We start from the raw sequence: 21,616 nt of genomic DNA, 5'->3' as shown, positions 1-21,616 counted from the left end.
ATTATAGCAATGCAAATTGACTAATACATCCTCCAGTCACAGTGTTCGCATACCCAGAGGAGCTATTTATCTCCCAAGTAGGATGTATGAAACATCTATATATTCTTGAATTAAGCACTAACATTAGGATGAAAAGTCACATTGACTATAGAGTGTTAACTCTGTTAATTACAAACAACTATTAGCATCCCAGTTCTGATGACACACAGTTCCCCACTGATCCTGGACATTAACGTTTCCCACTTCTTCACATCGGTTACTTCCATTCACTGTCTCTAACAATTCCTTTCTATCTTAAAAATAGACACAAGTCTAGGTCATAAGTGAGACCAAGGAGAAAAAGTCTTCCTGGATTTGAAAACATCATTTATCTACTTATTTCTATTGAACATGCCTTTCTGACTCAAAGGACTCATGGTTTTAAGCTAAAATATTGTACTCTCAATTCATTTTACTAGGAATAACTGTTCATTAATTTCTAAAACAAAAGTAATTCAATAAATGATGTATTCATTCACTTAAGAACACATAAATCTTTTGGCTGAAACTTGTAAGATTTGTTGTATATTAGAGGAAAATAGATCCCCAGGAAATGGGTTTGAAGATATATCTGTGGGACACTCTCATACTGTTTTAGGCAGGACACCAAAACTACATAAGTAATTAAAGAATCTTTCATAATACAATTCTTGGTCAAAAGATAAAATAGAATTGAAATAATATTCCCATAAAGAACCATTTGAAATGGAACATAAAATTTCAATGGAATAAATGTTGACTACTTGTATATGCATAATAAAAATAATTTTAGAAACATGCAAATTCTAATCACAATGATATGGTTGTAATCTTAAAAAGGAAAAGATAAATTATAGTGCAAAAATATTGCACACTATCTGGAGAGTGTAAAAAGAGAAAGATCACAGGGAAAAAAACGTGTATTGCAAGTATGATATCAACATAGAGGCAAGCCAAAAGAACATAAGCCAGATGGCAGAAAGACCTTATATCTCCCACAGAAAGAACAATTTTAACAATCATTTTTGAATGAAAATATTTTTATGGGATCCTAGAGGTACATATAAGAAGTTCAAACACCTTGATGGAGCAAAATATAAATGAAAATAGACATATTGAAGAGGATAAGAAGAACATTTTCACTTTCCCCATATCACCCTTCTCCTAGGCAGCACAGCTTATGACTAAGAGAGACCCCCTTAGTATGATTTCTCCCATGGGAGAAGATGGAAATGAAGTGAGTGCCTGAGTTTCTTGGCCTTATGGAACATTTCTGTCTCATCTCACCTAACACACTGAGAAGATTAGCACAACTGAATAATCTGGGGACCACTAGGAGAAAAGAAAATGGGTGGAGGCTTACAGCAACTAGTGGATGCTAGTAATTAGACACACATCCTACCAACCAGCTCATTATCTCTACCAAGACACCTGCTCACAAGCCCTGTAGAATGCCTGACCTGTGGATCCCTCAGCTAGCTAACATTTACCCCCATCATTCCACACATCTCGCCCCTGGGCAGTACCTTACACTTCCTCACAGAATGTGTGTGAGGTTCCAAAGATGACACATGTGGGCCTCCCAAGACGGTGCATATGAGACTCTAAACAGCATGTACAAGATCCTCAGATGGTGTATGTGTCTTTTGCAGACAGCACACAGATATCAGCAGCTGACTTGATTTTGCTGAATAGGGAGGAGGTGTACAACCTTGAACACTTCTGGGCACTTGCCTAAGAAAAATAAATGGGAATCTCTCAGTACTCAGCCTGGTTTTGCAGGATTGAGAGAAGATACACAGTCCCAAGACTTCCGCACTAACAGGAAACAAAAGGAATGGATAAAGCACACCCATAGAAAAGGTTTGAGAGACCCTCTAGAATCTCTAGTCAGGTCAAGTCATCAAGGTTCATCTTCTCCAAAGCATCAGTAAAGGCTAGAGGAGATTACTTATTCAAGTGAAAAAACACCAACGCACAGCTCCATCTAGTAAGACTAGAGGAGATTACTTATTCAAATGAAAAGACAAACACAATGGATGAAGGAAATATGGCACTACCAAAGGAATAAAATAAAGTTCTAGTGGCTGACCCCAAAGAAAGTAAGATCTAAAAATAGCCTGACAAAGAATGAAAAATGATCTTCTTAAAGAAACTCAATGGACCACAAGAGAACATAGATAGGCAACTAAACAAAAACAGGAAAGCAATGCATGAACAAAATGAGAAGTTCAGTAAAGAGACAGAAACAACTAAAAAGAACCAAACAGAAATTTTGGAGAAAAAAAAAATACCATGGCAACTGAAAGATTCAATACAGAGCTTCAGCAGCAGATTTGTTTGAGCAGAAGAAAGAACCAGTGAACTGAAAGATCACTTGAAATTATTCAGTCAGAAGAACGAAGAGAAGGAGAAAGAGTAAAGAAAGCCTACAAGACTGATACAACACCATTAAATGAACCAATATATCTATTAAAGAAATTAGAGAGAAGAGAAAGAGAAAAAAACAGAAATTTGAAAAATAATAATAATAGTAAATTTCTCAAATTTTGATAGGAAAATGAGCATCCCAAACCAATAATCCCAAAGAACTCCAAATGAATTGAACATAAGAGAGCTTCACTGTTATACATGATAAGCAGATTGTCAAAAGTCAACACAAAGAGAAAATGTTGAAAGTAGCAAGAGAAAACCAACCAGCCACATGCAAGGAAATTCCCATAGAGCTATCAGTGAATTTCTCAACAGAACCTTGCAGCCTAAGAGAGAGTAGGATGAAATAGTCAACGTACTGGAAGAGAAAAAGAACCCTGCCAACCAAGAACATTACACTTGGTAAAGTTTAATTTCAGAAATGGAGAGATAAAGACCTTCCTAAACAAGCAAAACCAGAGAAAGTTTATCATCATATCTTCCTTAAAAGAAGTGCTAAATAAAGTACTTTCAATTGAAATAAAAGATTGCTAGTTACAATAATTTGCTGGTGGATATAAAATATAAAGATGTGTATATTCTGACATCAACAACATAATTGGTGCTGTGCGGGATCAACGTGGACAATGGGCTGGAGCCTGACGAGCTGGTGGATCACCCTTGAGGGGGCATCAAGATGGCCGAGAGAAGCCAGCACTGGAACCAGCTCCCAGCGAATGAGACACAGAGGGCTAGAGGACTTCACGATTCCAAATGAGGTGCCGGGTTCCTTTCTGTGGGACTGATAGGGCTCTGAAAATAGGCCCAGGGAAGGAGTCACAGGGTGCGAGCCACCCAGGGGGGCAAATCAAGATGGGGGGCACGTCCCTACCTGAAAGATGCAGCCAGATCGGAGGGTCAGGGGACTTAACTCCCTCCATGCTCCAATTCGGATTGTGTGCTTACCTCATCCCTCCTGCAACCCATGGTCCACAGGAGCCCTGCCAGATAGTTGGGCACCTTGGGTTGGGCGCGGTGGGTAGCCGATGTAAATCTGAGCAGCTACTACTGCCCGGCCAGCAAGTTGTTGCAGGGACCTGGGCAGAAGTTTGGATTAACACCAGCAGGACAGACCATCCCGCAGACAGAGGTAGAGTTGAAAGCAGGGAAACAGACCATAAGGCCTGGTAGGCCCCACCTCCACAGAACTCAAATTGAAGCCCTCACTAGAGAGCTTGGCAGCAAATACACCAGCTTGACCCCCAACCAGGAAGATCCAGCTGGGGAAGGAGAGACGCCATTGGGAAGGCAGGGCCAATCTCACCTTCAAACAAACTCCAGGGAAGGACCACCCACCCAGCAGCCTGACCAAATCCTAGAGAGCCCAGCAATGCCCTCTACAGGTCAGAAAAGATACAGCTCCAACCTCAACAGAAAAAAACGTCCACTCAGAAACTCCTCCTGAAATACTAACTTCAAAGATTAAAGGGAGAGAAATCCGTGAAGATGGGAAGAAAAAGTGCAAAAAGGATGAAACCATCAAAGAACAGAACACCTCTTCTCCTCCTGGGGATCACAACTCCTCACCATCAAGGGAACAAAAAAAGACAGAGAATGAATCTGACAAATGGACAGAAGCAGGCTTCAGAAGGTGGGTAATAACAAACTTCTCTGAGTTAAAAGACCATATTCTAACCCAATGCAAAGAAACTAAGAACCCTGAAAAAAGGTTAGACGAAATGCTAACTAGAATAACCAGCTTAGAGAAGAACATAAACAACTTGATGGAGCTGAAAAACACAGCACGAAAACTTTGTGAGGCATACACAAGTTTCAACAGCCGAATCAATCAAGCAGAAGAAAGGATATCAGAGATAGAAGATCAAATCAATGAAATAAAATGAGAAGGCAAGATTAGAGTAAAAAGAGTGAAAAAAATGAACAAAGCCCCCAAGAACTATGGGATTATGTGAAAAGACCTAATCTATGCCTGATCGGCATACCTGAATGTGACGGGGGGAATGAATCCAAGTTGGAAAACACTCTTCAAGATATTATCCAAGAGAACTTTCCCAACCTAACAAGCTAGGCCAACATTCAAATCCAGGAAATACAGAGAACACCACAAAGATATTCCTCAAGAAGAGCAACCCCAAGGCACATAGTTGTCAGATTCACCAGGGTTGAAATAAAGGAAAAAATCCTAAGGACAGCCAGAGAGAAAGGTCGAGTCACCCACAAAGGAAATACCATCAGACTCACAGTGGATCTCTCGGCAGACACCCTACAAGCTAGAAGGGAATGGGGGCCAATATTCAACATCCTTAAAGAAAAGAACTTTCAACCCAGAATTTCATATCCAGCCAAAATAAGCTTCATAAGCAAAGGAGAAATAAAATCCTTTACAGACCAGCAATTGCTGAGGGATTTCATCACCACCAGACATGCCTTACAAGAGCTCCTGAAAAAAGCACTAAACATAGAAAGGAACAACCAGTACCAACCACTCCAAAAACGTACCAAATGGTAAAAAGCATCAACACAATGAAGAAACTGCATCAACTAACGGGCAAAACAATGAGCCAGTAACAAAATGGCAGGATCCAATTCAAACATAACAATATTAACATTGAACGTAAATGGCCTAAATGCCCCAATCAAAAGATGCAGACTGGCAAACTGGATAAAAAGTCGAGACCCATTGGTGTGCTCTATTCAGGAGACCCATCTCATGTGCAAAGACTCACATAGACTCAAAATAAAGGGATGGAGGAAGATTTGCCAAGCAAATAGAAAACAAAACAAAAAGCAGGGATTGCAATCCTAGTCTCTGATAAAACAGACTTTAAAGCAACAAAAATCAAAAAAGACAAAGAAGGGCATTACATAATGGTAAAGGTATCAATGCAACAAAAAGAGATAACTATCCTCAATATATATGTACCCAATACAGGATCACCGAGATTCATAAAGTAAGTTCTTAGAGACCTACAAAGAGACTTAACCTCCCACACAATAACAGTAGGAGACTTTAACACCCCATTGTCAATATTAGACAGATCAACGAGACAGAAAATTAACAAGGATACACAGGACTTGAACTCAGCTCTGGACCAAGTGAACCTAATAGAAATCTACAGAACTCTCCACCCCAAATAAACAGAATATACATTCTCCTCAGCACCACATCACACTTATTCTAAAATTGACCACATAATTGGAAGTAAAACACTCCTCAGCAAATGCAAAAGAATGGAAATCATAACAAAAAGTCCCTCAGACCACAATACCATCAAGTTAGAAGTCAAAATTAAGAAACTCACTCAAAATGTTTAGTCAAGACAGTCCTAAGCAAAAAGAACAAAGCTGGAGGCATCACGCTACCTGACTTCAAACTATACTACAAGGCTATGGTAATCAAAACAGCATGGTACTGGTACCAAAACAGATATATAGACCAATGGAACAGAACAGAGGCCTCAGAAATAATGCCACACATCTACAACCATCTGATCTTTGACAAACCTAACAACAAAAAGCAGTGGGGAAAGGATTCCCTATTTAATAAAGGCTGTTGGAAAAACTGGCTCGCTGTATGCAGAAAGCTGAAACTGGATCTTTTCCTTACACCTTATACCAAAATTAATTCAAGATGGATTAAAGACTTAAATGTAAGATCTAAAACCATAAAAACCCTAGAAGAAAACCTAGGCAATACCATTCAGGACATAGGCATGGACAAAAACTTCATGGCTAAAACATCGAAAGCAATGACAACGAAAGTCAAAATAGACAAGTAGGATCTAATTAAACTAAAGAGCTTCTGCACAGCAAAGGAAACTATCATCAGAGTCAACAGGCAACCTAAAGAATGGGAGAAAATTTTTGCAATCTCTCCATCTGACAAAAGGCTAATATCCAGAATCTACAAAGAACTTAAACAAATTTATAAGAAAAAAAAATAACCCCATCAAAAAGTGGGCAAAGGATATGAAAAGACCCTTCTCAAAAGGAGGTATTTATGCAGCCAAAAAACACTTTTTTTTAAAAAAAGGTCATCATCACTGGTCATTAGAGAAATGCAAATCAAAACCACAATGAGATTCCATCTGATGCCAGTTAGAATGGTGATCACTAAAAAGTCAGGAGACAACAGATGCTACAGAGGATGTGGAGAAATAAGAACGTTTTTATACTGTTGGTGGGAGTGTAAATTAGTTCAACCATTGTGGAAGACGCTATGGTGATTCCTCAAGGAGCTAGAACAAGAAATACCATTTGACCCAGCAATCCCATTTCTGAGTATCTACCCAAAGGATTATAAATCATTCTATTATAAAGACACATGCACACTTATGTTTACTGTGGCACTGTTCACAATAGCAAAGACTTGGAACCAACCCAAATGCCCATCAGTGATAGAATGGATAAAGAAAATGTGGCACATATACACCATGGAATACTATGCCACCATAAAAAAAAGAATGAGTTCACATCCTTTGCAGGGACATGGATGAAGCTGGAAACCATTATTCCCAGTAAAATAACACAAGAACAGAAAACCAAACACCATGTGTTCTCACTCATAAGTGGGAGTTAGACAGTGAGAACACATGGACGCAGGGAGGGGAACATCACATATCAGGGCCTGTTGGGTGGTGGGCGTTAGGGGAGGAATGTCATTAGGAGAAATACCTAATGTAGATAACAGGGTGATGGATGCAGCAAACCACTGTGACACATGTATACCTATGTAACAAATCTGCATTCTGAACATGTACCCCAGAACTTACAGTAAAATTTAAAAAAATAAAATAAAAGGAAAGTAAAAGAATTAATATTGTTAAGATGTTCATTTTACCCCCAAAAGACCTACAGATACTGTATTATATGCTTAAAAGCAGCTAAGAAGGTAGATATTATGCTAAATATTCTTACCATCAAAACATTAATAAAAAAAGGAGTGAGAGGAATCTTTGGGAGGTGATGCATATGCTTATGACCTTGATGGTGGTGATGGTTTCATGGGTGTATAGTTTTCTTTAAACTCATCAAGTTGTGTATATTAAATATGTACAGCTTTTTACATGTCAAACAAACTCATTTAAGTGATTTAATAAAACAATAAAGTCAGGCCAGATAGCAAGAATTTGACAGTGTCTTACTTGCATGTGTGATTCTTGTTCAGTGAACATGACAATTCACTCCCATCGTGTAGGTATCTTTCCAAGTTATAGAGGTTTCAGATTGTCTGTATTTGATGGTACTGGTCAATTATTAATTATAACTTACTTCCCTTGCTTCTTTTGCTTTTAAGTCTCATCAAACATATTATACAACTATATAATAAATTTCCTATGAAGAGTGTATATTCTGACCAATTTTCAAAAACATTGTGGCCTACTTGGTAGTTATTTTGCTAATTGCTAATTACCAATTCAAAAATTTGAGGCTTTGTTTATACTTCATTCTATTATGAATTTAGTAACGGATAAATGCTCCTGAATCAGATAATTTCTGGTTGCCCTTGGCAAAATTGAGTTTCTGCAACTGAAAAATCTATCACTGAAGCCAAACACCTTTAAGTAAAACTATAAAATCCTAGACTATTTTGATTGCCAAGATATCCCCTTTATGGTTTTAACTATCATCCATAAACTAAAATAAGGAGTAATATTAGAAAATATATTTTATTTGGCTACATAACATAGTCAATCGTAGTGACAAAAAATATTAAAAAGAAGGCTAGGCATGGTGGCTTGTGCCTATAATCCCAGCACTTTGGGAGGCTGAGGCAGGCGGATCAGTAAGTCAAGAGATCGAGACTGTCCTGGCCAACATGGTGAAACCCCATCTCTACTAAAAATGCAAAAATTAGCTGGGCATGGTGGCGTGCACCTGTAGTCCCAGCTACTCAGGAGGCTGAGGCAGGAGAATTGCTTGAACCCAGGAGGCAGAGGTTGCAGTGAGCCGAGATCGCGCCACTGCACTCCAGCCTGGCGCCTGGCAACAGAGCGAGACTCTGTCTCAAAAAAAAAAAAAAAAAAAAAAAAAAAAATTAAAAAGAAGTCAATGGAATCTATTTAGTATGAAATATACATTACATTCACTTTCAATATTCTTTACATGGCATGTATTCATGTTGTTTGCCCCGTAGATTATTAGTTCCTTGAGGATAAAATATGTAACACATACCTTTTTCTTATTTCTTACAGAATCATTGTGCCTAGTATACCACAAGAAAAAGTCCTAGAAAAATCATCTCTCTGTCACTTTCATTGATCTCTAGAGTTCCTTTCTCCACTCAGAGTAGTATTCTCCCACCATAAGCCAGTATTTTGATATGATTTACCAGCTTCTGGACTAAAGCCCTCTTTCTCACTTCATTCTCCCATTCAACTGTACTGCATCAAACCTAGACTTGACTTCCCTTTGCTCTCTTTTGTTTCTATCCCTATATACCACCCTCATCATTAATACTTGCTCTCAACAAGCTATAACTTTGGCAAGAATTTGATACTCTATTTCACACTTTTGGGGACTGTCATGGTTACTTAAACTCAGTGAAAATACGAAACTAACTTTTGCTAATTCTGCTGCTGATGTTCCTTTTGCAGATCCTAGGTAGCTGGAGGAATTAAATAAATGATGTTTGCAGATTTTGAGAAAAAAGATTTGGTCAGCCTATGGAATGCTGCTCAGTGATCAGAAAATGTTAAAACTCAAAATGTACTTTAAATTTGTTAGGAAGAGCAGTTTTAGGAAGGGTGTTTAGAAGAACTCCAGAATGGGGCAATTTTGGGGGGTAACAAAAATTTGTTATAACCAGAGAAAATTCTTCTCCAGAGAATGATTGACCTTTTTCTTTCCATATGTTTTGTTTCTAAACAAATTGCTCCTTTCTTCCACATGATGTCTTGGGCTCTTACCATAACAAGTTAACGTGACATCCTCGTTGTGACTGCAGTCATGATGTCCCCATCCATGATGTCTACAATCCCAGATTGCTGACTCATTCCCCTGGCATAAAATGTTATCCAGCCAAATGGGGCTAAAGGTAGCAGGGCTACTAACAACTCCAAAAGACATAAAAGAGGATGGACATCCTAGTTGCCTGCACACCACGGCAGCAGTATTCAAGTTCCATCCATCATCACATATAGTCCCCCACCTTCCTTGGAATTTCACCTCCACTCTCCCTGAACAGGAGCTGCTTCCATCCGCTAGCCTCAGACTCATATTGGTTTTATCTATGAGAAATACAAGCAGACATATCAGAAATTGGTCCAACTTTGTGCCTGAAATAAAATCGAAAGGATATTTAGAAGATAGCCCTGTAATGAATGAAGTTACCAAAAATAAAAAAATTAACTGAAAATACTTACAGGAGGGGTATGTGAGACTTTTTTTCTAAACACAAATACACAAGCACACACACACAAAAAATCCTAGGTGAAAAAAATCAATCATTAGCATGATATTCTTTATCATTTTGCTTTGATTTTATGCCTCATTTTTCAAAAAATATTTGTTCTTTTAGTGTACCTGGTACATGAGAAAAGGCACTTAAATCAAAGCTATCTCTGCTCCCGACCTTCATTTCTTTCTCAACTCAATTAGAGTTATGATAAAGATATTACATTAGTAACTAATGCATTCTCTCTCTCTCTCTCTCTCCTCTCTCCCCCTCTTCATTTCTTTCTAAACTCAGTTATAGTTATAAAAAAGAAAAGTAATTAGACATTACTTTAGAAGTAAGGGAAGACATATAAAAATATACAAAATATTTTTATACGTCTCTCAGAGGGACACTGTCAAAGTCAAAATAGAAACCCCTATCTCCCAGCAGATGATTCCTGACTAGGTCTTACTTGCCTTCTTACTCTAGTTAGACTCTTACCATAACAGGTCACAGCAACATCTTCTCTATGGTCACAGTTATTGCTTCCCCATTTCTGGTGTTGACATTCCCAGAGAAATGACTCATTTCCATGACAGGAAACATCATCAAGCCAAATTTTTCCATATGTAGGCATGGCATAACCAAACGTGGTGAAATAAAACGGACATCCAAGCTGTTTGCACACGACAATCGAGGCAGTAGAGTTCCACCCATCATCACACACAGTTCCCCACTCTCCCTGGAATTTCACCTCCACTCTCCCAGAGCAGGGACCATCTCCATCAATCAGCCTCAACTCCAAATCTGTTTCATCTGCAAGAAAGACAGAAACATACATTAGAAGTGGCAAAGGTTAGAAGGCAGAAATAATATAAGTAGGTGAGATGGATGAAGATCATTTAGCTTAACTGTTGTTATTAAAACTTATAGTAGAGAGAAAAGAAAAAATGAGAAAATTTGAGGTGAGAAGCTTTAATTTTTCACCATAGGGAACTAGAGACCACCTTGCAGCATAGTTTTGCTTTGGATCACAATGTGAAAATTAAAAAAAGGGAAAGAAATTTTTCCTTTGGATGCAATTCTTACCAATATAAACCATATAAAAGGTAAAGTTGGCTGTGTTGCAGCCAGAATGAAAGAAAGTCCCTTGACCAGTCAGTTTCAAAATAACCTATATTTGAGGATTCCAGCTTATATTTTTAAAGGAGATATTTTATAGTCTTAATAATTGAAAACATCTTGTAAGGTTGACATAATTTTCTATTCAATAAAATCTACAGCATTAAATACTTTTGAGTATTTATATCCTCAAATGTTTTAAATACATCCTACAACAGGCCTTGCAGGGCAAGAAGACCTAATCATCCATGATTGTAATATGTTACTCTACCATCCCTAATTAACAGCTATGTGGACCACAGGTAGATAACAGCTTCAGAAAAGGTCAGTCCTTCAGATGACCATTGACTACTCACATTCCCATCTTAAAAATTTGAAATAAGTAAAATGGATGATAACTTGAAACAAGTGAAGTTAATATTAACCCAAATCTACCTGTGAGCCAAAATTTTGAAGAACAGACAATAAAAATTTAATTGGGACAATAATATGAAGGGAGAAAACTTTAAAGCAACCATGACTTTTCAGTGTGAAACTTTATGGTGAATTCCGTGCATATGATAATGATGAGAGGGTATGTTAGTAAAAGCAAGTGAGCCAAAGGGAGAAAGAGAAGCAGTTAGGAGGAAGAAAAAGAGGAAAAAAGAGAAAGAAAGAGAGAAAAACAAAGAAGAAAGAAGGAAGGAAGGAAGGGAGGAAAGAGAAAAAGAAAGAAAGAAAGAGAAAGAAAGAAAAGAAGGAAAGAAAAGAAGAAAAAGAAGGTAAAAGAAAGGAAAGAAGGAAAGGAAAGAAGAAAAAGAAAGAAGGAAGAAAGAAAGAAAGAGAAAGAAAGAAAAAAGAAAAAAAAACCAGGCCAGGCGCGGTGGCTCACGCCTATAATCCCAGCACTTTGGGAGGCCGAGGTGGGTGGATCACGAGGTCAAGAGATCGAGACCATCCTGGTCAACAAGGTGAAACCCCGTCTCTACTAAAAATACAAAAATTAGCTGGGCGTGGTGGCGTGTGCCTGTAATCCCAGCTACTCAGGAGGCTGAGGCAGGAGAATTGCCTGAACCCAGGAGGCGGAGGTTGCGGTGAGCCGAGATCACGCCATTGCACTCCAACCTGGGTAACAAGAGTGAAACTCCATCTAACAAAAAAAAAAAAAAAAGAAAGCGGAGAGAGGAAGAAAGGGAGAGAGAGAAACAGGGAGATAAATTATAATTAAAAAGGCTTCCCATTTCTGAGTTTCAGTCCCTAATGACTCAGTGAGAATATATTTTTCACAAGAGATAACAATATTCTTTCTGAAAGTGGACTGTGAATTAATCATGTCTTCATTCAGTGTGGTCTTGCCTATACTATATTCACGAGAATAACTAGAAATTTTGGTTTTCTTATACTTCTCTTTCTCATTTCCTAGTGCTACTACTGTTTCTTATTTCTTTCTATATGTGCATTTTTCTTTTTAGTTGAAATGTGTGTGAGGGGCGTTCTAATGCTTGTGCCCATATCATATAACTCTTAAGTGTAATGAAACCTCTCAAAAATGTAGCTGGTACACACACACACACACACACACAGATGTATATTCTAATATGATTGATGTTTGCCATTTCTATTTTTTCATTATGTTGATTAAGGTTTTTTTATGTGTAGATTCTAATTTCTACTAATTTTTAGACATACCAAATTTTTACCAAGGTGTAACAAAAATTATTAAAGAAAATCTGATAAATTAAGAACTTCTGTTCTTCAAAAGACACTATGTAAAAAGTGAAAAATCACAAACATGGAGAGTACATTAGCAACATATATTATGACTATGTACTAGTATCTAGATTATATTTTTTAAATATATAAATTTAGAAAAATAAGCAAAATGGGCAAATGACTTAACAGACATTTCATGGAAGAAAACAAAAGACATGACCATTAAATACATGGAGAAATGCTTAAACTTATTAGTACTTAGGAAATTGAAAATTCAGATAAAAAGATGTAGCTTCATACTCTCTTGATTGGCAAAAATTTAGAACAATTTAAAATGTTAATGAAGCTATGAATCATTGAAAATACATAGACATTGCTGGTGAAATTCATCCTATCTGGTAAAGATGAAAACATGCACAGCTCAGAACCTGGTAATTCCACTCCTACATAAAGACCCTAGTAAACTCCCACAAATCTGCACCAGAGACATATACAAGAATATTTATACCAGTACATTTGACAATAGTAATGAAAAAATCCCAATAACTATTGACAGGATAATGGATAAATTCGTTGGGAATATTTATTTATACAAGATAACATATTTTACTTAATGAAAACTAAATTAATTATAGCCATTGCAACAACAGAGATGAAGCTTAGAAATATAATGTTGAAAAATAAAAGCAAGTGTCAGAACACTAAATGCAGTTTGATATGTTATAAAGCTTAAAATAAGCAAAACTAAACAATGCATTGTTTCTGCCTCTATATCTATGTCTATCATATTATTAGAAAGTAAGGTAGTGTGAAATGCACGATTCAGGATAGACATTATCTCTGGTGGGATTGGAAGGTAGGTGGAAGAGAAGAGGAAAACATACGTAGAAAAAAGTGGTTGATAAAAATCCGGTTTCCTGGTTGAGTGATGGATTTATGTGTGCCGTTACATCATGCTTAGCGATTTGTATATATGTTACAAAATAGCCACTTTGTCTAATCAAATATAACATTAAACAGCAAGAAATTTAAAGCATTTTAAAAAGTAAATACATTTAATCAAAAATATTTGTGACTGAACAAGAACCACTACTAGTTTGGAATATACAAAGATATATTAATATTACCTAAGATTAAACAGAAATAAGAAAATTACACAAATAAAGTAAGCATTCAATTAAAATAAATAATCATTTGAATACCATGATTAAATCTCCACAGCATTTAAAATGTTAATTTAGCCCAAGTGCCATGGCCCATGCCTGTAATTTCAACACTTTGGAAGGCAGAGGTGAGAGGATTGCTTGAGGCCAAGAGTTTCAGATCAGCCTGGACAACATAGTGAGACTCTATCTGTACAAATAATTTTTTTAATTAGCTGGGTATAGTGGCACACATCTGAGTCCTAGCTACCTGAGAGTCTGAAGTGGGAGGATTGCTTGAGTCCAGGAACTCAAGGCTGCAGTGAGCTACGATCATATCACTGCTCCCCAGCCTGGGCAACAGAGGCAAACTCAGTCTCTTTAAAAAAAAGGAATCTACTTTAACAATAATAAAATTTTATTTGAACTACAAATTTGACCTTAATTTAAAAAGTAGAATATAATTAAAAACATTCTGTGTCAGATCTATGAAATTTAATATATTTGAAAAATTACTGAAATACAAAGCAATTAAATAATTTCAGTAATCACTCACAGCACTTCTGGAGGCCGAGGCAGGGGGATCACCTGAGGAGAGGAGTTTGAGACCAGCCTGGCCAAAATTTAATACAGGTAATAACCAATATATAAAATATAATGCAAAAAATTTTTAAATATATTATATAAAACTATTAAAAATGCCACAAATTGGTATTTTAAACACTTAATAGTGTTTTTCTTTGGGTATTAATATATTAACACACATATATTTTTAATTGTTTAATTCTTTGATTTCTGTATATCGTAAGTTTTTATTAACCTATTTTTCTACTTGCAAAAATACAGTATACATATTTTTTCAATGAGACATTTTACATTTGGAAATCATCTTTATCTGGTTTTGCACCATCTCAGCTCACTATAACCTCCGCCTCCCAGGTTCAAGCAATTCTCCCACCTCAGCCCCTTGAATAGCTGGGCTTACAGGCGCACACCACCACACCTGGGTGATTTTTGTATTTCTAATAGAGACATAGTTTCACTGTGTTGGACAGGCTGGTCTCGAACTCCCGAATTCAGGTGATCCCCCTGCCTCAGCCTCCCAAACTGCTGAGATTACAGGCCTGACTCATTGTCCCTGGCTGAATTTGGAAATTACCTTTATCTGAAGGGAAAAAATGTCAGCCAAAATTTTAATATGAAATGCATAAAATTATTTTGGACACCTTTATTTACAGAATACAGCTACTGAAGGTCCAACATTATTTTTACATGTTCTGTTTTCCTCAAAATAATGCATTTAGGGGAGTGAGTAGGGGAAAGGTATGATAGAGGATTGTAAGCCCAAAAGTTATCGTCTGTCAGAACTCACTAAAACTGCCGATGAGAGAGCAGGAATTCAGGAACAGGATGCAAATTACCACAGCAGAGAAAACATTCTGATGACAACAGCAGATTCCAAAATCTAGAGAAACAAAATATAGCAGGGTAAAATTTCGTGTCTTTCTAAGAAATGTTAGATGACCTCAATGACTTAAATCCAAAATAAAATAGAGTAAGATGAATTATTCTTCCACCTGTCAAGGATACTACACAAGAAAAGTCCTTTTCCCAGAAAAAGTTATAGGATTAGCTCCTGTTTGTGATGGAAAGGCACCAAATGGTTTGTAACAAGGCAGATATTTTAGCACGATTCCCTGAAAGATTGCATTCTATGTCCAAATTTTTTTTTGTGGCTGTTTGGGGTGGATTGATTAGCATTTTGGGACTAGTTATTTTTACTTCTCATCTCTTTGATTGACCGTCTCCTCAGTTTTACTGTGTTTTCCCTCCTCACGTTATCATCCTACTTTGTTCATTCATTTGCACTTTTACTGAGTACTACGTAAGTACGAGATCTGGTGCTTTGTTATGGGAACAGAGGACTGAATAAGAGCTCTTGCCTGCATGCCACTCAGTGGCTTGTGGCTGGAATGTACAAGCAGATCAACATTTGTAGGTCACTGTAATAATTGCTGATAGAGCTCATGATTATTTACCAAAGCTATCTACTTTTCTTCAGGGTCACTATTTTATTATTCCTACAGAATCTTGCCACTTCCTCACTTCTCCCTGTCTCTTTTCAGTCATGCTCAGCTCTGCATCGAATAAACTTAGGCTACACGTGTGGGGAAAGAATAAACTGAGATAGGCAGGAGCAATATACAAGGAAAGGAGTTGAGAATTTATTCTGAGTTATTTGGAGACTTTAAAGAATTTAATTAGGGTATAATAAATAAAATTTACATTTTAGAAAGATTGTTTTAAAGGCAAATGGGATGATTAATTCATAGAGATTTACAGGGTAAATAAATGTATAAGAAATGCTTAAAAATAATATATATTATCCTGTTTACTTGAGGGGTATGTAATAGTTGTAAATATTAGAGAAGTATCTTAAATAGTATTTTAATTAGCATCTTATGGAAAAGATGAGGTTAGAGTTAAACTGAGCGTGTGTGATCCCAGACAACAAAAAACAAAAACCCTAAGAGGACAGAGGGAGCAACACCCATCGGGAAAGACCCATCCTGCTTGGGCTGTGCAGGAGCAGAGATAGAAGGCAGAGCTGCTTTGGTGGACATCTTTAGTTTTTCAAATGATGCTTTGGAACTAAATGGATCCTGGGCACTTCTCTAAGAAGTAATCCCAAGTGAGTTTGACAACAGTCAGTAATAACCATAGAGGAGATGCTATTATTATAACTATCATCAGTCACATCCACCATTCTTGGAAAATGTACCCAAATCAAGAGAAAACCCTCCCTATAGAGCCAAAGAGGGAGAAATAAGTGTGGAATGGGCAATTAGTGTCCCAATTTCCTTTTCCATCTTGTCCATAACACTTAGTAAGTTGGTCTTCTTTTTTCTTATTTCTTTTGTTCCTAATGATGAGAATATTTAGTTCCATCAAACCTCATGGGTAGGATTATTCTAGGAGGCCATTTCATCTGCCTAAATCCTTCCAGGAAACTCTGAGTGCCCATCTGTAAGAATGGTTAGAGCTAAAAATGACCTATAAAGAAAAAAAGAATCACTACTAAGCTCTGACACCAACACAGTCAAGATCTGATGAATGTGAACAAATAGTGCAGTAGGAAAGCCTTGTGATGGAGAACTGTTAAAGTCTAATTGCCAGAACTTGTGACCCTCTATATATCTAATGCCATCTCACCAATTCAAGACCTTCAACTTTCCCATTCCTTTTCTAATTAGATACATGGCAGACAGCATGCTGAAAGTTTAATAATACTATCTTTTAAGTAACACACAGGAATTATGAAGGACTGTAATTCATTAAAATGAGCCTTGCTAGATAGAAGGTAGCTAAGCTTCTCAAACTGTAGAAAGTCTTTTTCAAAAAGGAGGCTTTGAAAAATATCAAAACTTCTGCTGGTTTTCTAGACATGTGCTGGTCTTTAGTCATAAGCAAAATAGTTACAAAACATTGTCGACTTGTAGTAATTGCACAGAGTAATGGCACAGAGACACAGTGTCAACAGAAGTAGCAGTGCATATTCAAAAGCCTCAATCCTACTTAGGAGTTGTAAGTCCCAGATACAGCAAAAACCTCCCTTCGTGATTCTTTATTTCCACTAAATGTCTATGAAATGCAAGTTAAAAGGTTACGACTATTTTCAGATGTGCTCTGAAATACTTCTTAGCCATATATTCTTTCTTAATCTTTACTCTTTGGGCCCGTTAAAAACTTTTTTTTTTTTTTTTGTCATTTTTATTTATTTGCTTTACTAAAATTTACAGCAGAAAGATCAAGGGCTCAGACTTAACTGGTCCTGAATTTAAACCGTAGATTCTATTTTATAACTTTACATAAATCAGTTATCTCTTAAAAGTGTTAATTTTCCATCTACCAATGGAGACAATAATATCTATAAAATAGGTTACCTGTGTGAATTAAATTGAAATGACCTAAAGCATTTACTGTAGTACCTGGCACTTGATAACAATAAATGTAAATTTCCAATTTATCCCTTCTTTCCATTTCTGCAACTTTATATCCTTGTTTGACTTCAAATCTCCAGTCTTTATAATACATTTTCTGTTGACTTTATTAATCCTCCTTTCTTGGATTTCAATTTTGCCTCCAATATTGCTGCTGCTCTAAGCTCCACAAAACTTCCAATTTTTAAAATATTTCTCATGTCCTGTCTTTTTTTAACCTTACCACATAATATTTATATCTGTGTGTTGTTACACATATTCTTACTATACCCACCGTCTCCCAAATGGCAGAGCAAAATAAAAGCAAGCCCTTACCAATATTCCAAGAGTTTTGAGGCAGCATCATTACAGGACTATTTCTTCCTGAGTCTTAGGATTTAACTCCTGGGTCCTCTTTTATATAACCCCAGAAGTGTACTCATGAGGTGGAAACAGATCTGTTATTTGGAAATGATAATACTGTAAAATTGAGTTCATAGTTCTCGAAAGGAAAGGTCATTATAAAAGCTGAGGTTGTTTTTTTCTTTGCTACTTCCTTATCACGTTAGGATATGGAAAACAAAGGAAGTTAAATAATATGTCTAGAAATCTCGCAGAATAAAGGGAACTGTAAATTGCTACTCTAAACTTTCAAAAAGGCTCATGTTTTACACTTAAAAACGTTTGTTCTATAAATGTGATCTTGTAAGCAGAGTTTTATATTTATCTCAAAGATAAACTATGTCACCAGGTTTGTTTGTTTTAGCATACATATTTCAACCAGTTATGCTAAAAGGGTCAGAAAAGGTTATATTGCTAAAAACTGGCTAGTCTATGAAAGCTTTGCTGATGAAACATGAGCACCGACAAACATAATTGAACAAATTTTATGTCTACAAAAATGTTTAACAAAATAGAGTCCTTTAAAATTAGTTTTTCATTGTTAATGATTATGTGAAAGAAAATAAAGCTTAGTCATCAAATGAGTTTGGAAAACATTTGTTTAAATGATTTCAACCATTAGGCAGAAAACCATGAGTGGCTTCTGAGCTCATAGTGATTGTTCTGTGTTCTGGTGGGCCTGTATGTCCTGTCCTGCTTTTTAGGAAAATTGCTTTTTCCCTTCTATATACGTTAAGAATGGTAGATTACATCTTTTCAAAGGCCTGTGTCTCCCTGATTACAGTGACATGCTCAAGGAAAAGCCAGTGACTCAAGTGAACCCATCAGAATCTTTGCCAGGATTTTTTATACCATATACTTCAATGTTGTGTAGGGCTATTAGTGAAAAAGAAGCTAATATATACAGAAATTAAAATGAGATGTAAAATATTTATATACTTTAGATAAATAAGTCCTTATAAATGTCCATTGATAAATTCAAGAACTTTGCTTTTTCTTGTCCTTTTCAACTTAGATACATGAGAAGCCTTTATACAACAAAGGTAAATAAAATTCTGCTGCAATTAATGCCAAATGTATTTTGAAGTCTAATTAAACATCAGAGCTTGCTACGTATGAGTGAGGTGTGCCTCTGAAATGATAAAGTGCCTTTCTCAAAATGTAGTCTCTTTCTTACTTCTCAGAACTGAGGTAGATGTCCAAAGTCAGAAGAAATCAGAAGGAAAACAGGAAGAATTTTTTCTTGGAAAAAAATTTATCTTGAAATGAAATGTCTTTGGGGAAATGTAATTTACCAAGTAGGATGGGTTACGTGATGGAAGATACAAAAAGAGGATGCTGAAACTTGTTCTAGTATATCATTTATTAGCCACACTTTCCTGAAATTTTTGAAATACAGTATGACCGGAAACCTTTTCATGCTAACAGAATCCATAGCAAACTACTGTTGGTAAACTGATCTCACAGAAGTGGGAACTGAAAACATTAAACAATGAAAACCTGGTATTGCTATTCTTTGATAGAACATATGCGTCTACAATATATTTACTACTGTTTTAAGTTTTTCCCATTTCTAGACTCCCAGGTTCTCTCACTCTCAAATATTTGGTAGAAGATTCCAATCTAAATGAACCCCTTTCATACCTTTACGATAAAAAGGCATAAGGGATGTGATAACCATCTCTTTGGGGCAATAGCTGGATATTCTGCTTCAAGATCTCACACAAGGCTATAATCACATTGTAAACTGGGGCTGTGGTCTCACCTGGAAGCTTGACTGAGGAAGGATCTGCTCCCATGGCCACTGTTATTCCATGGATTGAATTATGTCTCTTCAAAATTTATAGATTGAAGCCCTAACCCCCCAGTGTGACTATGTTTGAAGATAGGGCCTTTAAGGAGGTAATTATGGTTAAATGAGATTATAAGAATGAGGCCTTAATCCAATAGGATTGATGTCCTTATAAGAAGAAGAGACACCAGAGTTTGTTCTCTCTTTCACAAATGTGCAGAAGAAAGGCCATGTGACAACACAGACAAAATGTGGCTGTCTACAAGCCAGGAAGAGAGCCCTCACTAGAAACCAAATTTCCCAGTACCTTCAAAATAAACTTCTAGCCTCTGGAACTGTGAAAAAATAAATTTCTGTTGTATTTAAGTGAGTTACTCTGTAGTACTTTGCTATGTCGATCCAAGCAGACAAATGCAGATTTTGGTACTGAGAAGTGAGATGCTTCTGTAACAGATAACCTAAAAATGTGGAAGTGCCTTTGGAACTGGGTAGAGAATAGAGACTGGAAAGGTTTTCAGGTGCCTGCCAGAAAAAAGCCTAAATTGCCATGAAAGGACTGTTAATAAAAACATGAATGCTAAAAGCAATTCTGATGAAATCTTCCATGGAAGTGAGGAACACGTTATTGAAAATTGCAGAAAAGATGATTTTTGTTAGAAAGTTGCAAAGAACTTGTCTGAATTGCGTCTTAGTGTTTTGTAAAGTATAGAACTTGTGAATCACCACTTTTGATTTTTAGAAGGGAAGAAATCTTCCCTATGAGCAAAGCATTAAAAGCACAGCCTAGATTTTCCTAATTGCTAATGGTGAAAGGGTAGAGGGGAAACATAAATTGACAGCGTTGTTAAGCAAAAAACAAAAGCAACCCAGAGCTTGAAGATTTGGAAAATTCTCGGCCTAGTTATATAGCAAAAAAATTATAAAGTGTGTTCTGGAGAGAACATCAATGGTGTGGCTCCTCAATCACTCCATAAAGAAATTAAACATGATTTTTTAAATCCATCTTACCAGGAGCCAAGAGTAGAGATCGGATTATACCAGCAGAGACCCTGACAGTTTAGACCAAACAGAATAGAGATGGGTTGAAATAAATCATGAAAGGCTTTCTGACTTCTGAGATTCTGTAGGATGCGATAATAAAGATATTCAGCTGTAAATATGCTTTATCCTTCCAGGAAAGGGAAAAATGACCTTGAAGGAGATTCAGAGGTCATCAGTGCTGTCCCTCCCACTATAGACCCAGGGAAAAGACTGTTTTGTCCTCAGTTTCAGAGGATGAGACCATCTCCTCACTTTCAATAGACCAGGCTGCCTCCATCCAGTGCCTCAGGGATGGAGCTTCCACAAAAATTTAAGGGGGCCAGGCTGCTACTTACAGCTGTGGTGGTGATGCTGCCACCCCTGTGGGCTGGAGGGCAGAGGATTCAGCCAAAGATAATTACTGCTGAACCTTAAGATCTAATGGAATTTCCCACTTCTCCTTTTTGGAATGAGAATGTCTGTCTTATGCCTGTCCCACTATTGTTTTTTGGATGCACATAACTTGTCTGGCTTCACAGGTTCACAACTGGAAAGGAATTTTGCCTCAGGATGAATCATAACTTGAGTCTCACCCATTCCTGATTTAAATGAGACTTTTTGCACTTCAGACTTTAGA

The 21,616-nt window shown here is 36.8% G+C and overlaps 1 protein-coding gene across 4 annotated transcripts in view; it reads right to left on the bottom strand.

Annotated features, from left to right (window-relative positions):
- Positions 1-18,232, bottom strand: part of CD163L1 (CD163 molecule like 1) — an 85,680-nt gene extending 67,448 nt beyond the window's left edge. For 3 of the 4 annotated variants that reach the window (XM_064377483.1, XM_064377484.1, XM_021671249.2), the window contains exons 1-4: positions 18,102-18,232; positions 15,158-15,250; positions 10,331-10,645; positions 9,360-9,680 (exon numbers count right to left, since the gene is read on the bottom strand). In XM_064377483.1, coding sequence (XP_064233553.1) covers positions 9,360-9,680; positions 10,331-10,645; positions 15,158-15,250; positions 18,102-18,132 — 760 coding nt within the window. In that variant the 5' untranslated portion in view covers positions 18,133-18,232. The remainder of the gene's footprint in view (positions 1-9,359; positions 9,681-10,330; positions 10,646-15,157; positions 15,251-18,101) is intronic. The other variant, XM_064377485.1, reaches the window with a different exon arrangement.
- Positions 18,233-21,616: the final 3,384 nt, after the last annotated feature.

This window comes from Aotus nancymaae, unplaced genomic scaffold (genome assembly GCF_030222135.1).
Source record: "Aotus nancymaae isolate 86718 unplaced genomic scaffold, 86718_ANA_hifiasm-v0.15.2.pri h1tg000016l, whole genome shotgun sequence".
Lineage (NCBI taxonomy): Eukaryota > Metazoa > Chordata > Mammalia > Primates > Aotidae > Aotus > Aotus nancymaae.
This window is presented reverse-complemented; position numbering and strand designations above follow the sequence as displayed.